At 36.4% G+C, this 17,569-nt stretch overlaps 1 protein-coding gene across 1 annotated transcript in view; it reads left to right on the forward strand.

The window, feature by feature from the left end:
- Positions 1-2,119: 2,119 nt before the first annotated feature.
- Positions 2,120-17,569, forward strand: part of LOC149297857 (arf-GAP with Rho-GAP domain, ANK repeat and PH domain-containing protein 3-like) — a 45,457-nt gene continuing 30,007 nt past the window's right edge. The window contains exons 1-10 of the mRNA XM_089488070.1: positions 2,120-4,009; positions 10,685-10,764; positions 11,016-11,282; positions 12,037-12,106; positions 12,981-13,101; positions 13,620-13,807; positions 14,258-14,364; positions 14,753-14,952; positions 16,049-16,134; positions 16,635-16,817. Of these exons, the coding sequence (XP_089344196.1) occupies positions 2,120-4,009; positions 10,685-10,764; positions 11,016-11,282; positions 12,037-12,106; positions 12,981-13,101; positions 13,620-13,807; positions 14,258-14,364; positions 14,753-14,952; positions 16,049-16,134; positions 16,635-16,817 (3,192 nt within the window). The remainder of the gene's footprint in view (positions 4,010-10,684; positions 10,765-11,015; positions 11,283-12,036; positions 12,107-12,980; positions 13,102-13,619; positions 13,808-14,257; positions 14,365-14,752; positions 14,953-16,048; positions 16,135-16,634; positions 16,818-17,569) is intronic.

Consider the following 17,569-nt stretch of genomic DNA (forward strand, 5'->3'; position numbering starts at 1 on the left):
CTCTGGCTTAAGCTGCATGGACAGGGAGGACTCTCAGGAGGGTATGAGTAGAAACGAGAAAGATAAGACTTCATTACTAATGACCAATGAAGTGGCTGAAAACAAGCCCAGCTTACAGAACCTCAATGAAAGCAAGACCACTTCTGAACCTACAGTCAAGCCTGTGCCAAAACCCAGAACAGTATTTAACAAAACAGCGAATAAAAAATATCTTGGTGCACCATCTTCAGAGACTTGTTTAGAAAATGTTGCCAGCACTTCAGGAAACATTATTGTACAAGAAGGTTTTGTTTCAATAGGAAGCAGCTTGGATTCAGGGGATTGTACCAGACAGAAGCCAGAAGGGGTGGGGTTGGAGGTTGGGACCTCTTTGTGTTCATCCGCTAGGGCAGGGAAACCTTTTCATCCCTTTCCATCTCTCCCTATGCGTCAGAACAAAAAGAGTTCTCTGCCTGGCTTGACAAGTTACAGAAACGTGCTGCAGATGGAAACGGATACCGTGCACTGTTCTACAATATCGGGTTTGCCTTCCTTTGCTGGAACTGAGGAGGAAGTTACCTCCTTTTCAACCAATGCTACCCCTATACAGGAAACGCTGACAATGATATCCAATGAAATCTATTCTGGGTTGAGTCCTGGGAAAGGACCTCTCAGTGATGCCGCAGACACTGAAACACACAGATGCAATATGAACCTTAAAAAAGACACAATAACACAAGAAGTGACTTCTCCACCAAACAGACTAAAGTAAGTGTATTTTAAAAGCTAATTTTGAATTGTTACAGTTGGTCATTTTGTAATGGAAAGGGAAGACAATACCTTGTTGACTAGCTGCTGTTGAACTGCAACTTCTATGACACACACAGTCTGCATTTATCAAACCTAATGCTGGCTGAGTACCCACTCATGTTTTATCAGACATAACAATAAAAACAAAACAAAGGGATACCTTGTTTTTTATTGAACAGTTAAACCAATTCCTAATTTAGTTGATTGAGACAATTCAAAAAGTCTTTGATTTTCTGTTTGATGCAGTTTCTTTAGAATACAAATAATACCTAAGCAGTGTTACTTCTTACCTACAATGCTTTTTAGCTTTGTGATTAAATATATATAGCGTTAAGCCTTTTTTACTTTTAATCATACAGCAGCTTTATTCACGTGATGAGATTGAGTAAAAACACAGATATCAGAGCCAATAATGGCTCTTTTTAAGACGGTTTATGTAATCTTCAAACCTTATCTGATTATGTTATCTATCATGCATGGCAGGTATTTTCAATAACATATAATAGTTAATATGGAAATGTATCCCCAGTTACAGAGGATATTTTGTAACTGTAGCTGCACTTCATAATAAAATATTTTAAAAATAGTCTATTATCAATTATGAATCAATCTTTCATTTTTTCATATACATTTACATTTCAAGCTTGTCCTTCAGAGTGTGCAGCAAATGCCTTTGCATCATGCTCATCATAGGCTATAATTTTTGTTTTAGTTAGGTTTAGGTTAGTTTAGGTAAAACATGGACATTTTTTTAATTGAATCCCCTTATTACTTTTTCTGCCTCTGTTCTGATGAGAAAGCTTTAAGAAATTGAAAATAAAATCCTAACTTTGTTATATCAGACCTCCTGTCCCGTGAATGCTTTTGCCACATGACAGGTTTTGAGGCAGCAGGTAGGAAGTGGTTAATTTAATAGTTATGTGGAGTTCCTTAGTCTGGGAACAGGGGATTCTTATAGATAAGTGTACTGAGAGAACCAATGATGGAAGTCTTAGATAGTTTCCTGGAGCCATTGAAAGAGGAAAGGGCGGAGGTTAATTTTCAGCTGCATTTAAACAATTGTAGGAAGTCTTGGTCTTGCTGAAATTATATTAATGGCTTTACATAACTTGTTAAAGGCAAAAGCTACCACTAACTAATACCTACTTCTGGGAGTAAAATGTACATTGATTGTCGATTAAGGGCTTGCATGGATAATAGGTAACGCTGCCTCAAGAGCAGTGTGAATGCATAATATTGCTTCACAGTGACTAGCAATTATACCTGATTAGTGGCTGCTTCGTTTAGATTACCGCAGAGGAGGAATTCTGCATCTTTAAAACCAGCTCAAATGAGGAACACTTCTTCACCAACACCAGGGTGGATCAGAGATGGCGTTTCCCCAAGGCCCCCACCTATTGGAAATTCTGCTTCGCCGAGAACCCCCCGGATGAGGAGTAGTGGTGCAGTGAGACCAATGCCAGTAGGTACCAGTGCTCAACTTACCCTAAACCAGGGTAAGAACTCTCAGTCAACCACTGGGAATATTTCACCCATAACATACACTGCAGCTTCTTTGAGGCCAACACCATTAGGGGATTCAGGATCACCAAGAATGCCACGTGTGGTACACACTGCTTTTCCACGACCCTCACCCATTGGACATTCCGCTTCTCCAAGACTACCCCGTTTGAAAAATTCATCCTTACTTATAGTGGATAGAACAAAACATGACGACCTTCCTGGAACTATATCGATGAATGTTACCTCATCTAAATTTGACAAAAAGAAAGCGTCCACATCAAAACAGGGAGCAACAGGAAACACGTCACTGCAGAGGCAATTACCAGTCATGAGAAACACGTTTCAGCGGCCCACACAAAGTGACAGAAAAAATTCAGCACAGTTCCAGGAAACTTTAAATGAACGTTCACCTCGGCCAAGTCCGGTTGGGAATGCTGGTACAGGTAATATTTGTGTACAGAAGTCATCTTCGATCAGGTATACAACACCACCAAAACTTCCAGTGCTACGAAGCATTCCCTCAACACATTCATCTTTGAAAGCATTTTCTCCTCCAAAGTTAGACGAAGAGGAAAAATACACATTAATTACTACAGCGGTAACCGAGAATCATGTTTCTAAAAGACCAGCTCCAATGGGAATTTCACCATCTTCAACCCTAAAAAAGTCCCTTATAGGGGTATCTGTACCAAAAACCCCTTCACCAAGGACGACAATAGCAAAAAACTTACTCACCCCCAAACTGAATTTAGGAAAGCTTGGTATTTTAAATCAAGGATCTCCTGAAAAAACTGCGATCTCAAACAAAAAGCAATTTGGAATTGAGCCAAAGACAAAATGTGTGCTTAATGCTGCTGCACAAAAATCAAAAGGAACAAAAAATGATTTATCACCCAGGTCAGTAGAAGTGGAACAATGTTCTGCAGACAGAACAAAAGCAGGGGGAAGTAAGCTCTCACCCAAGCAAAAAAATGAAAAATATGATTTATCAATACGAAAATCTGCAGGAAGCGTGACTTTCCAAAGGCCAAAACAAACGGGAAATGTGGGTTTACAGTTATCAAAATGTAGGGATGTTGTGGCACGAAATTCACAATCAAGCGTTGTGAATCCAGTGGGAAATGCTGAACTAAAAAGTCCGACAAGCAATACTTGCTCACCACTATCAAAAGTAATAAAGACCATTCCTTCAGCAAAACCAAAACAAAAGGATGCTGGTCTTTTGTCGAAAACTAAGCCACTACAGAACAATGTTTCAGCAAGACCTCAGCCGTTGGGAAATACAGCTTCAGGATCATCTAAGCCACGCAAAGAGATCTCTACAGACAACAGAAAACCAGCAGAAAGATCTGTCACAGCACCTCAGAAAACATCGCGTCAACTTTTACCAAAGCTTCCCTTCTTGCAGAAGAAAACATCCCCCAAAACAGCACTGACAAGAAACTCTCTTTCCAGAGCAGGAGACAATGATTATCTCATCTGTGGTCCAGGTAAAAAAAATGTTTGTTTGGAAAGCATAACACTCGAAGAAGACAATTATCCTCCAGATGTGCTGGACATCTCTTCTCACGTATCAATAATAGAGGATGATCTTGACCTGCACAAAGATTATGACCAATCGTGGGAAATGACATTAACAGAAAAATCCCTAGAATCTGCGCTAAGTCGAGCTAGTTCCTCTGCATTTAAACCAATACAGAATGAACACTTAGTACTTGTAAGGCCTAGGCTAAGAGGACCTAATTTAAATGACTCTGTTGTTGAGCAGCAGCTCTGGACTTCCAAAGCAAAGGAAGGGTAGCAATCCTTTGGGACATTTTGAGCATATATTGAAATGAAATGTAATATAACTGATTATTTGTAAACAAATATAGTATTAGCACTTCTGCCTCTTCAAAAAGTCTTCATTCTTTTATTCTGTAGTTTTGGAAAAACACTAATGTTGCCCAAATAAGTTGAATAAGAAATAGTCAATTTAAATAAATAGAAACATTTGGCATTCTTTCAAAGCACTTGTAAAGGGGGACATGTTTTAAAGCGGTAGTAAAGGAAGAAGATAAATGCAAGTATAATAATCTGTAATAACTTTTTAAATGTGCTTTCTTATTCCAGTACTTTTTGTATGTATGGAAACTCTCTTGACTATCAGAGCGGATCTGTCATAGGATTCTAAAAACAAAAAAGGATATTACGATATACGCCACAAAGATCAGGGACACTTTTTAGTGGGACAACGTAGAGTTGGATTTGAAGTCACATAAGCTTTTGTGGCCTTCATCAGAGGTGAAACTCTGGTCCACTAAAAGGTATCACTAATTTCGGAAAAAGGCCACCAGAAGAAAAAGTTTCCCTGCCTAACATACCTCCATGTGTCATACATGGGTTTTTAATGATTGTCACCTTAATTTGTAAATTAAATAATAATTTAAAAATAATTTAAAAAGAAATAGTTTTTATGATATGGAAATCTAGGGTTTTGAGAAAAGATCCAAAAATAAATCTTAAATAAAATAAATAAATAATGGGGGAGATAAGGTAAATACAGGATAGTGGGGGTTTTTTTAAAGAGAGGGTAGTAGATAAGCTGAATAACCTGGTAGAGGTTAATACTGTGAGGAAATCTTAACGCTTATAGGATAAACATAAGACTATACTTCACATTAGTAAGGCCCATAAAAGGTTTTAAGGTAGAAAATAATGTGCATACTGGATGGATCAAATATCTACTATCTCATGTCAAAGGTGACACAATTATCCTATGCATTAAAGCTTATATTATTATATTATAGGCTGATATTTAAATTAATGTATTTTTTTACTTTTAAATTCAGCAGAATTCCCTCTATGTGTTTGCTTTTATTCTCAGCCCCGCGCCCCAGCTATTTGCATTGCAGGAGATGCATACATACTCGCTACCAGCCTTCTCCACTGCTGTCTTCTTGAATTCCAGGGGTCTAACGAGACCCCCACGTAGAAAGCTCTCCCATTAATTTCAATTGGAATACTTTCCTGTCATTGAAACAGCATAATGGGGTGGCAGTAAATCATTTATTTCTAACTGGTAAAGACTGCATATTAAAGGATTAACAAAGTACTTTAATTTGCCTTCTTTTTTAGTGGGACTGTATAGGAAATGAAATGGCTCTTTTAACCCCTTAATGACAAAGCCCGTACAAAATGCATTGTTTTCAATGGGTTTAGGGACTGCCCATTGTCCTTAAGGGGTTAAAAGCTTTTATCTGCTAGACTGTAGAAGTCTATGCATCCTACGCACTGTTGAGTGAAACAATCCTGCAGCATGTTCAGTTTTAAATGGTTAGTCTGGCAAAGCTTAAAAATCTGTTTTGTGTAACTTAGATTTATTTTTTACCTTTACTATTCCTTTAGTTGACGTCGCTCTATATTTTTATGTATACAAGATTAAATTAAAAGTATGTAATATATGGAATATTTTTGTTGTGCCTTAATAAAATGTTTGGGAGGGTCTGATAATTTTTTATTGAACCTTATTCCTTTCCTTTAGCCTCAAAATTGTGCATGAGAATGTGAGAGTCCGTGGTTTATAGGTTATTATAGGGATTAGTAGGTATATTTAGAAATACCATACAAAAATTCAGGTCTCAAAGCCCTGAGTAGGAGTACTGGTAGCTTGGTCGGTGAATGTGTCATTTATCCTAGCAGCTTCCATGGATGAAATCATATTCATATCCAGGGTGTACTGTGACAAAAGGGTCATATTCACTCTGCCATTGACATACCTCCCAAGCTTCATGTTTTCCCAAGACAGCCCAGGTTTTAATGCACTTTTCTCTCTGAGCCACATAGTTGACCAAATGACTCTCTCTTGTGTTGCAGCACACATCTCCATTGCAGCTCCCACATGACAACCTCACAACACAACACTTATGCAGCTAAGAGCCACAGGGTGGCTCTTTAAGTGTTGCAGGCAGGGGCCACTCCTCCACTACCCACACTACCCAAAGGTGTCCCAATTTGGTCACCTGAAATGTTGGGGGGAATGCAATATTCTACTCGTTATATTGAAATTCAGTGCATTATTCTTGGAGTGAACCCCAGCATAGTAAACAAATTTAGAGAAACCATACAACTATAAACAGAAGAATACATAAATAAAAATACTATGTCACTCATTGTTTTTTTTTTTCTAGCAAAATATTGGTAACATTTCTTGCTGTTTTAATTGTATACTCTATATTCTTTCTTTTGCTTGTTTTTTTTCTTTATGTGTCATCTTTTTTGTTAGAATAAGGAACGATAGTGTAAAATTGGTTTTCTCATTCTAATAAAGCAACAGTAAAATTCTCAGTCTCAAATAAACTCATGAGCTAGAGAGACACAAATTATTTTACATATACATTTCTGATGGTTGTGGCTAAGAATATTTCCTGTGAGATAGCTCACTCCTACCTAGTAATTATCTTTTATTGGTATTCAAGAAAGCTGATGCATGGTTATTTATTAGAGTTAGGTCACTGGCATCTATCTCAGTCAGTGGAAATTATCAGACCTCCTAGCATTTCAAATGGCTAAAGGTGAACACTGTTGTAGTATACTCTTAGGGATACTCTTACGGTTATTTGACTTGACATATGAAATCCATTTAGAAGAAGCCTAATGAATTTGAATAAATAAAAGGGAACTCCGTTGGGGAGCCATCAAGGGACAACACAGGGACCCCATAATTATGTGAATAGGTTTTGTATAATTTTATCAGTGTAAAGCAGGCAGGACTACTGCTCAGTAGTCCATTCTCGGCAACCACCTTTAACCTTGGTTGACATTTTTTTATTTTAACATTACTGTCAAAGTTATTATTGTCATGAGTATCAGAAATCATGGGCGTGATTTATTTGAATATACTTATAGTTAATATTTTGTATCACATGCCGAATGCTGTCTCCTACATTTTAACTGGTTTGTTACACCATATTAAAAAAAACATCTTTATTTTGTTTCGGTTAAGGGACTAAGGAACCCATATGCATAATTAATGCATATACAATATTCCTTTATTTTAATACATGGTTGTGAAAATGTACACTAAACACTAAATAAATTACCCAAAGAGTAATTTAATCTTAAATAAAATGTATTTCATGTGTGCTTCTGTTTTTAAATATAAATTAAATGCTAAATAAATAAATTCTATTATTTTATCTTTTTCTGCCTTCTGCATTTATTTATTATTTTTATCTTTTTCTGTCCTGTAGTATATAAGCAAATAAAGTATATTTATAAAGTGCAAAACATTCAGGTTATGATTTTGATTAATTTATTATTGCTTAATTATTTATATTTTATGTCATGGCGGGTGTGGAAAAGCAACTTTAAATCCTGTTTCATTTTTGTTAGGTAGTGTTCTGGATGGGTCATATGACTGTACTTACTGTTGTTAACATTGTAATTTGCAAATAGTTTCCAGGATCCCCATTTATAATCAAATTAATATATTTTTTAAAATATGCATATTGGTTGTTGAAGCATAATTGTATTATTGTATATCTGCATGATTGGGGGTAAAGCAAAATACTCCCTCTTAACCACCAAAGCTCAACACCTTGTATGTATATTGATTTTGATCTAAATGGCTTTTTGATCTCATGTAAAAGTTGACTCATTTACATGATGAAACTCAACTCAATAAACTCAAGGTATTCCGATTAACCAAAAAACACAGAGACGAGAGTAAAAACTGGAATTTTATTTATTATCGTTCTCAACCTCGTATTTCAATTATATAGCGACAGATCATTATAAAACTTTTAGTAGTAAGGCTAGCTGAAGAACGATAGGACATGCTAGTAAACCAGTAAATCAGAATAATTGGTTAGGAACCCTCTTTAGTACTCTTTGGATAGCCAGAGATGACACGAACTCACAAAGATTCAGTTTAGCAACTTTTAGTTAATTTCCTGCTAGTACTATGCTTAGTGTTTCTGTCTCATATATATCTTTGCCGTCGGTTGATTAAAATATAATGTTTTTCTGACAGCTGCTCAAACTCTTTGGACCTAGAGTTGCCTGTTGTCCCAGAAAGACCCCTCTCTAGTTTAGGTAAGACATTAACATTCTTCTTTACCTCTTCTTACTTATTAATTACCTTTATGGAAATGCAGACATATTTACACTAATACAGATAGTAACCAAAACAGGTACTATAATAGGTAAGAGTCCAGGGGGTAGTACTGTAGCCCTTAAAGGGTACACAATGGGGTATTTTTACCAAAATGTTAAGTTGTCTGTTGACTTAAGGCAAATGAAATACAAGTTGCTTCCAAGTTCATGCAACTGCATAAGCTTTACATGTTTAATTTGCTTTTGTCCCCAACTACAACTTCCAAAGTTGCACATTTAAAAAAAATGGCAAAAAAGAAAGTTCCCAGGACCCCATATTAACCAAGAGGGACCTACAAGTGCCATCCTATCTACCGTCCCCCCTTAGTGGAGACATAGAACTTAGCTTTGAGTCCCCCACCCCACATCCTGTTCCTAATCATACTCCCCTACTATGCAAAGAAAATGGGTATTAACCCTACAGGGAAGCATGTATCCTAATTCACACCTCCCCCACCATTGCACCCCCCTTGCGAATAATCAAAGGATGATGCAGTGCTTCTGGTACACGTGTGTAATGTATGTATCTCCTGCACAACTTCGTTCCAACTTGCATTTTACCGTTTTGCACGTACTCTATTGTTTTATTGCTCACAGATTGGTACATACATTCTTTAGTTAATGGAGAAAATGTAATTTCTGTCATATTTGACTTCTCCCTGACTTTAATAGACAGTTAAGTGCGATAGGGTGGTAATTTAATGAAAAACAAAAGTTTGTATTTGTTGAATTAAGAAAAAAACATCATATTGGGAATTTTACACAGTGCATGAAAATCAAATAGAGATGCTGTGCTATGACCTAATAAGAGACTAAATTAATGGTTTAAGGAAGTTATATAAATACATGAATTGTTTCTCTGTTTTCTGTTGGAGCAGTACCTCCAGAGCCTGTCAGTCCATACTGTGAAGCTGTCTTCAGCCGGCAACCTCAAACCCAGGAGCTAAAGGTGAAAAGCAGTATTTTCAACGTTTGCCGACGTTCTCACCATTTAATAACTCAAATCCTGCACAAGCTTTGTGTTTTCAGGGGTTCAAGACAAAATAAGAGGGGGATCTGCAAGATGTGGATATAATTTACTGCATTCTAAAGAAAACAATGTTCTAGGCTCGTATAAAATCCAGAGATTAGGCCAACAATTAAAATGGTGCCACACATCCTTCTGCTCAGGACCATCAAGGTCTAAAGAAACAAAACTCCTACATATAAAACAAATACTCCCTTTATCCCATCCAGTTTTCCAGCACCTCCCCAATATTTCAGAAATGCCATATTAAATCACCTCCATATACTGAACAATATCCTTACCATATTATTACTGCGCCCCCTAAACCCACCTTCCACTAGGGCTCCCTAGATCATGACAGCAGCATACCTGTAGCCCGTCTTCAGAAAGGAGTAGTGGGTCGCCACTCCATAAATCTTGATGAACATTGCTATTTTCTGGCTGTTTTGAAAAGCCTTGAGATGGCCGCATCATAGCAAAACTAATAATATCTTTATTTAACCCCTTAATGACAAAGCCTGTACATGTACGGGCTCAAAATGCATTGTTTTCAATGAGTTTAGGGACCGCCCATTGTCCTTAAGGGGCTAAAAATCAAACCTTTCCAGTGCCCTACTTTTAAATCTATATTGATATGGAGCACAATTGCATAGCCTTCCATAATCAAACACATATAGGGCTTATTTCTAGTGTTTTTATTGAATGATCCATTTTGTTACTCAGAGTTATATTTTCCAGCTCTGACATCCAAATTCATAGCCTGGGCATTCCAGGAAACATTTTCTCCATTTTCCACGATCCCTCTCTGAAGACCACACCGGAATATTACTGTCAGCCGAACAGGAATTTATAACCTGCTTCCTGGACCCTTCATGCATTGTTTAAGCTAGAGATTGTCTGCAGTTCCTCTGTAATGCTATTATTACACATATCATGGGGTGTGGCAGTACCGTAAAACATGCAACTAAGACTCAAGATTTCAGCTCCCACACAACATAGGAAAGCAATTTCATATGAATAAGTGAAAGGGAAAATACATTATTCATTTTTTTTTTGCAATAATTAATATTGTAATAATTCACATTAAGTTTAAGTGGCAGTTCCCCTGAAACAAAGTTTGATGGGGGCATTATTTTAAATTTATTTATTAATCTGCTTTGTTTGATTCAATTTAAAAAACTGTTTGAAAACCGTTTTTGTAATTTAAACCAGTCATTGGAAGAAGGGTAAGATTTTTTTTTCTGTTACTAGCAGGATGCCAAGAACACCAAAGTACGGACTTGTGCTACTATGCCAATGTTTGCTCCTGGGGAGGAAAAGAACAATCCCTGGTAAGAAACCTACGTTTGATGATATCATAGCTTTTAAAACATCAGGAAAGTTATTAGAAATATACCCGTTTGGTATAATTTGGTAAAATAATCTGTTTTGCTAGTGGTAATGGTTTCAAACTATTTACTTTTGATTATTCAGCATTATCTCTGGTTTTCTTTGTTGATGTTTTGTCATTATTAACTAATTTGGCAATAACATATGAATTTAAGTGCATTAGTTTATCCATAGCTTTCCCTTCTAATAACAGGTCCACCAGTGATCAAGGCAAGGATAAAAAGAGTGATGGCGAGGAGGAAAGGTCACATCGCATCTCTCAGATTGTACACAATGAACTGGAAGGTTACTCCACTGTGGATGCCCCACCAGCCAACAATAGGTTTAGTCTCCCCTCACACTTGTATAAAGATGAGCTATCAGAAGACTTGACCATATCACCATATGCCAGCTTTACATCGCTGTCAGACAGATCCCGGCCTGTGCTGTGTGGGTGGCTTGACAAACTGTCTCCTCAAGGGTGAGTTAGGTTTTGTTGGTAGTCACCATTGGATACGTGTGTTTTTTTCCTGGAGAATAACAGTATTACTTGGATGTTCGTAACTAAATTGAACATTTTAAAAAAAAAAAGTGTCTCAAATCCCATGGAGTAACCAGTTCTTTGTACCAACAGACATATTTAAGTTGGTTGTATTTTGTTAACAGTTCATGACAACAACATTTTTATTTTAAATCTTTTCCTGTGTTTTATATTTGGATGGTGCTCCTTTAAACTGCTGGAGCACATATATGCTAGGAGCTAGACAAGGTTCTATGGTTCAAAACACGTGCCTGGCTTGGCCTGGCTCATTGGGAAGAATTAGAGACAAGCCAACTAAAATTATCTCTCCCATCAGTATATTGGTTGCTGAACATGGGTTTTCTGCTTTTGTAATTCCAAAATGTCTATCACATTGTGATAGAGTACAATTTTTACCTTAATATAGGATGCAAATTTCCACAAATTTATCATAAAACCAATAATAAAAAAAAAACAGTATGTATTTTTAATTAGATCTGTACTAAATATAACTGTAAGTCTAAACTCAGGCATTTGGGAATGTAAGATTCTATTATACATTCCAAATTCCAAAAAACATTTGCTGTGGATAACAAAATGTATATGAAGATAAAGAAATAAGAATTAATTGTCATTAATCTGTTTTGATATGTTTAATTGCAATGATTACATGACGATAAATAGATATTTATGTCTCATTTTATCTTTAATTTAGAAACTACGTCTTTCAGAGAAGATTTGTTAAGTTTGATGGCCATAATCTAATGTATTTCAGTAATGATAAGGTAATATATAGATTTTAAAAAGGTAAGATACCAATTTGGAAATCTATTTCCAAAACCGTTCTAAAACATGTCTATAAAATATCTCTCTCCTTTTCTTTTTACCTGCTGTACCTAAAGAGGTGGACAAAATGGAGAGGTAATATGTAAAATACTCTGGGACATCTATTTAATGGAAAGGATGTATTATGTCTTTGTTTAGGATAAACTAATTGTTTATCCTAAACAGCTTAATTGTTCTGTAAAAATGCAGCTTTTATTACTATTTTTTGCTGGTTTTCTGAAATACAATTAGTGAAATGTATTTTAAATATTGAAACTTATTCATCCATACATTGAATATTTTTTTTATTTCAGTGGTACAAAAATAAAAGTTAATAGTGTTAATTGCAACAGCAATGACATGTCAAACACAGATCTTAATGATCAGTTGTCATATAGTGGTCACCATAGTTCTGCTTCCATGTCCAATATTGAAATTACTGGATGTTTATATAAACACTACAAAAGCCGCTTTATTTTTTTTTTAAGAGCTGGGAAGATACACATTCACTATGATGAATATATTTAATTATTAGCCAGGTGTCAAAATCTAGGAGCCACGGCATTCTTTTTCTTGGGCTTTGACATACTGACCAAAATGTTGTGGCGACAGTTCACGCCTTATACTACTTTCCAAAAAACAATGTATATACTATATATATATATATATAATTATTATTCTGGTAAGAAGTTAAAAAAATTAAATAAAAAAAAACAGCACGGTTGCTGTACTGATAAGACCACTTTCCAGGAGTCCTTTTTTCTTTTTTTCTTTTTTTTACATAACCCCCAGTGTATAATCACTTACAATTTATTGTTTATCTAATGCTTCTAGGAGCTGTATCCTAAAGGAGTGATTCCCCTCAACTCCATTGAAATGGCTCGGTCAGCCAAAGAGAACAAATTTGAAGTTGTCACAAAACATCGGATTTTCGTTTTCAGAGCTGAAAGTGAAGGTGATATTTTACTAACGTTATACATGCTATATTAAAAAAAAAACTATTTCTATGTAATTAATTACAAAAATTGCTTTAAGGTTCTGTTTGCATTTCTAGCACAACCTTAGTGTTTCTTTCAAAAACAGGGAACGCTCTAAGTGACCCTAAACTTTTGAATTGGCGTGTATGTGTATACGAAGCCACTTATTGATGGCTAAAATCAACACATGTTTTTTCTTAATTATATTTAGGCACTGATAAGCAATTATACCTGATGTGTGTATTGGTATTAGTAAATACATATGGCCCATGGACCCAGATTTGGTTGAAAAGTCAGTTAGGCACCACTAGTAGTGTGGTACTTTAATGAGGGAGAGGGGAGGAAGAGGTTGATCATGGCGCAAAAATGTGTTCAATGTAGGTCTATAAAATATTTAAAGGAAACCAACCAAGAACCTAATTTGCCTTAATACTTGTACTTATTTGGGTCATTGTTTCAGATATATATGTAATCCTGTTTATTTCCCCTGTTACAGCTCAAAGGAGTGAATGGTGCTCTGCTATCCAGAACAGGGTAAAGGAACATTGCATGCTTTTCCCAAGGACACGACCAGGCTGCAGTATCTTGTGTAAGAGATCCGGCTACCTGGAGCTCAAAGGATATAAGTCAAGAATTTTTGCTGTCCTCACAAATGATGAACTCTGGATTCACAAAAATGAACAGGTGAGTACAGGAGGTATTTAATATATATACACTGATCAGCCATCACATTATGACCACTGACAGGTGAAGTGAAGAACACTGATAATCTTGTTATCATGTCACCCGTCAGTGGATGGGATATATTAGGCAGCAAGTATATATTTTGTCCTCAAAGCTGATTCGTTAGAAGCAGGAAAAATGGGCAAGCGTAAGGATCTGAGCGACTTTGACAAGGGCCTACTTGTGATGGCTAGATGACTGGGTTAGATCAGCTCTTGTGGGATGTTCCTGGTCTGCATTGGTCAGTACCTATCAAAAGTGGTCCATGGAAGCGGCCAAGGCTCATTGATGCACGTGGAGGGCGAAGGCTGGCCATGATGCATCCATGCAGGCCCCATGCAAATTTGCCACTGGTCCCCCTGTCCATTTTTATGGTGTTGCATTGTTGCTGAATTTGTTTTTTCTTTGCAGTTATATAAAATGGGAATTGGGATGTTTGTTATTGAAATGCATGGATCTACTATACGATGTGCACGGAACAAGACCTTTGAGCTGATCACACCACAGAAAACATTCAGGTAATAAGGATATATTTAACAGACGATTAACAGCAATACGATACAGTGGTATGTGCTTCTACTGTCTTAATGATGGGGACCATCAACAGATCTAACTGGCCATTACCAACAAAAAAACGCAGTAGAGAAACTATAAAGACACACTTTTCACTTTAGTTGACCCCGTGATCACACCTCTGATAAAGTGCTGGAAATTTGCTCCACCTCTTTTGTTGACTTGCATGCAGCATTTTGGTAATTAGGAGACACCAAACAATGCAACTAACGTTGCACACATTTGTTTATATAACATTTTAGGACAAAGCCTTACTGATGCACTCTTGGGTTGTATCCTTGTATAATCTTCTCTGCTGACAGAGCAGAAAATATTTAGATGTCCTTTTTTTAGTTTCACTGCAGAATCAGAGAGGGAGAAGAAGGAATGGATGGAAGCCTTACTGGAATGTATCTCTGAATCACTGTCTGACTATGAAGTAGCAGAGAAGATTTGGTCCAACAAGGCCAATAAGACGTGTGCTGACTGTAAAGCATGCAATCCTGACTGGGCCTCCATTAACCTGTGTGTTGTAATTTGCAAACAGTGTGCGGGTTAGTGTTTATTTACACCCTTACACACTCACACATAACACAATTTGAGATAAAGTCAACATCAAGCTCTATTTCAGGCTCTCAAAAGACAGGAACTGCAAAAACAAACTTTCACAACAAACTTAACACTAAGAATGATACAACCTGAAAGTGGACATGTCACTTTTCTTTAATTCTGCATTTTACAGCTGTGTAAATAATAGTTTTGTCACGTTGAAACAAAGATCTTTGCTTCCCTGAGCTATTTTTTAAATTACATATTTCCAAATAGATTATACTAGTTAACAAACATTACATTAATTCATGATTTTAGTTTGCTTTGGATATCACCAGAGCATAGTGTTCTAGTGAACAACAACTATGTAACAGATTAGTTAATAATAATGAGAGGTTTTTGTAAGATTGCATTTAGCATTGTTAAGCATTGTTATACATTTTAGTTTACATATATGCAGCGCACTCCGATACAAGAAATGAAAAAAAAGTTGTTACGGCAATTCATCCATTAAAAAAATACTAAACTTTATTAATCTTCACACATCAGTGGAAATGGGACAAAGAATGAACGAAATGGTGAAAAGAATGGGACGCTGATTCTTTGTCCCATTTTCATCGATTTGTGAAGATTAATAAAGTTTTGTATTTTTAATGCATGCATTGGCGTAACAACGTTCTTTTTCATTTCCTGTATCGGAGTGCGCTGCATATCTGTTTAGAAATCTTGTCTTTTCTTGATTTGTTCCTGGGGGGAACCACTGCAGCAGCACCTGATTGGGGTCCCACAAGGTTATTGTCTCTATACGAGTAAGAGACGTGTTATTCGTTTGGAAGGTCTTTCATATGGCTATCCCACATCTAAGATGAGACCAACGACTGATTAGGATTTGAGTCTTTACAGCAGAGTTGGCAGACTAGATGGGCTGAATGGTTGTTTAGTACTTTGTCTCTGTGTCATGCTAATAGCGAGCTCAGAAGCTGCTTCCTATGGTGTAGAATCCATCTTCACAAATATTTGCTTGCTAATATGCCTAATATTTTTACCGCCACACAATAACGTCATGTTCCACAGACACCAGTATCTGTATTTCTCTTGCAGGTCAGCACCGGAGTTTTGGGACCAATGTGTCTAAAGTACAGAGCTTGAAACTAGACACCAGCATCTGGAGCAATGAAATTGTGCAGGTTTGATGATACAGTCAGACGTAAATAAATCACAGTTAGATTTTAATCTAATTTTAACTACAAGTCCACTATTACCAGGCAGTATTAGGTGACCTTATAATGATGAAATCGTAATAAAACAATTCAGATTAGACAATACACACAACAGATCTATTTCACGCTCTCCTGCTCTGCATGTTAGATATGTGGCTTTAAATTTAAAAACTGATTAAAAAAAAATGATTTTTTATAAAGAACAACTGCACAATCATTCCATACTATAGACTAAGCACTTATCTGTAAAGGATACAGAAGGCAAAGACGACCTGGACGCTCTGACTACTTTGCACCTGATCCACTCTATTTTTGTCCATAAAGCCTTTCACTTTTTAAAACTTTAATTTTTGGAGGTGTTGGGAGGTGTTTTGCCATAGGGGCATCTGTTTATATACGGAATGCAGTCTAGTAGAAAAATAGATCTAATAGTTCTTATATTGAATATTGTTATTTAATATGTTTAGCTCTTCATCATCTTGGGTAATGACAGAGCAAATCGGTTCTGGGCAGCAAGGCTTCTGCCATCAGAGGTGCTGAATCCTGATGATAGAATGGAGCGGAGAAGGGATTTCATCACACAGAAGTATCGAGAAGGCAGGTACAAAGGCCCTCATCCACTATATAACACCCAAGAGGAGATACTGAAGGTAAGTCATATTTAAAAATAATCTTGTCTAAAGGAGCTGGAGCAATGTTTTACAGATACATTTTGTATAAAATGAGTGAAATGCATTGTTTCCCTTTTCTGACCACAATTCTTCTGAGCCAGAAGCTTGCATCCCTTGTCATTAAAAAGAAACGTAACTCCTCTTTGTATAAATGTGCTCTGCTTTCAAGAAAAGCTGAGATTATCATCAAATCCTTCCTTTGTGATAGTGAAGTCTCTCCTGTAATTTCCAAAAAAAAGGACCCAGACCTATACATATAAAGAAGCATAGAAAATATTTTACAGTTCTCAGTGGGTATAAAAATCAGTTTTTTTTCTTAAATAAATAATTAGGTAAAATGGGACAACAATAGTGTAGCATTTGAAATAATATCACAGTTTTTATGCAAAATCTTTAAGTGGTTTCTGGTTTAGCCAGTGTACGTTACCCATTAGATCTTAGAAGCAGAATTTGATGGCAGATAGAAATGATTTGGCCCATCTAGACCGTCTGTTTTTCCCTGATATAAAGACACAAACATTAATCAGTCCATGATCTCATCTTAGATTCTGGATAGCTTTATGCGTATTCCATGCATGCTTAAATGACCTCACTGTTTTAGCCTCTTGTTTTATGTTAAAATTATCTACCAACCTCTAGGTAAATTAAACCTTACCAACCTTACAGCTAAGCCTTTGACCCTCTAGTTTCAGATAATGACTGCTTGTTCTAAGATTTCCTTTGAAATAAAC

This window comes from Sceloporus occidentalis, unplaced genomic scaffold (assembly GCF_023333645.1).
Source record: "Sceloporus occidentalis isolate IW3139 unplaced genomic scaffold, rSceOcc1.0.p SCAF_36, whole genome shotgun sequence".
NCBI classification, from domain to species: domain Eukaryota; kingdom Metazoa; phylum Chordata; class Lepidosauria; order Squamata; family Phrynosomatidae; genus Sceloporus; species Sceloporus occidentalis.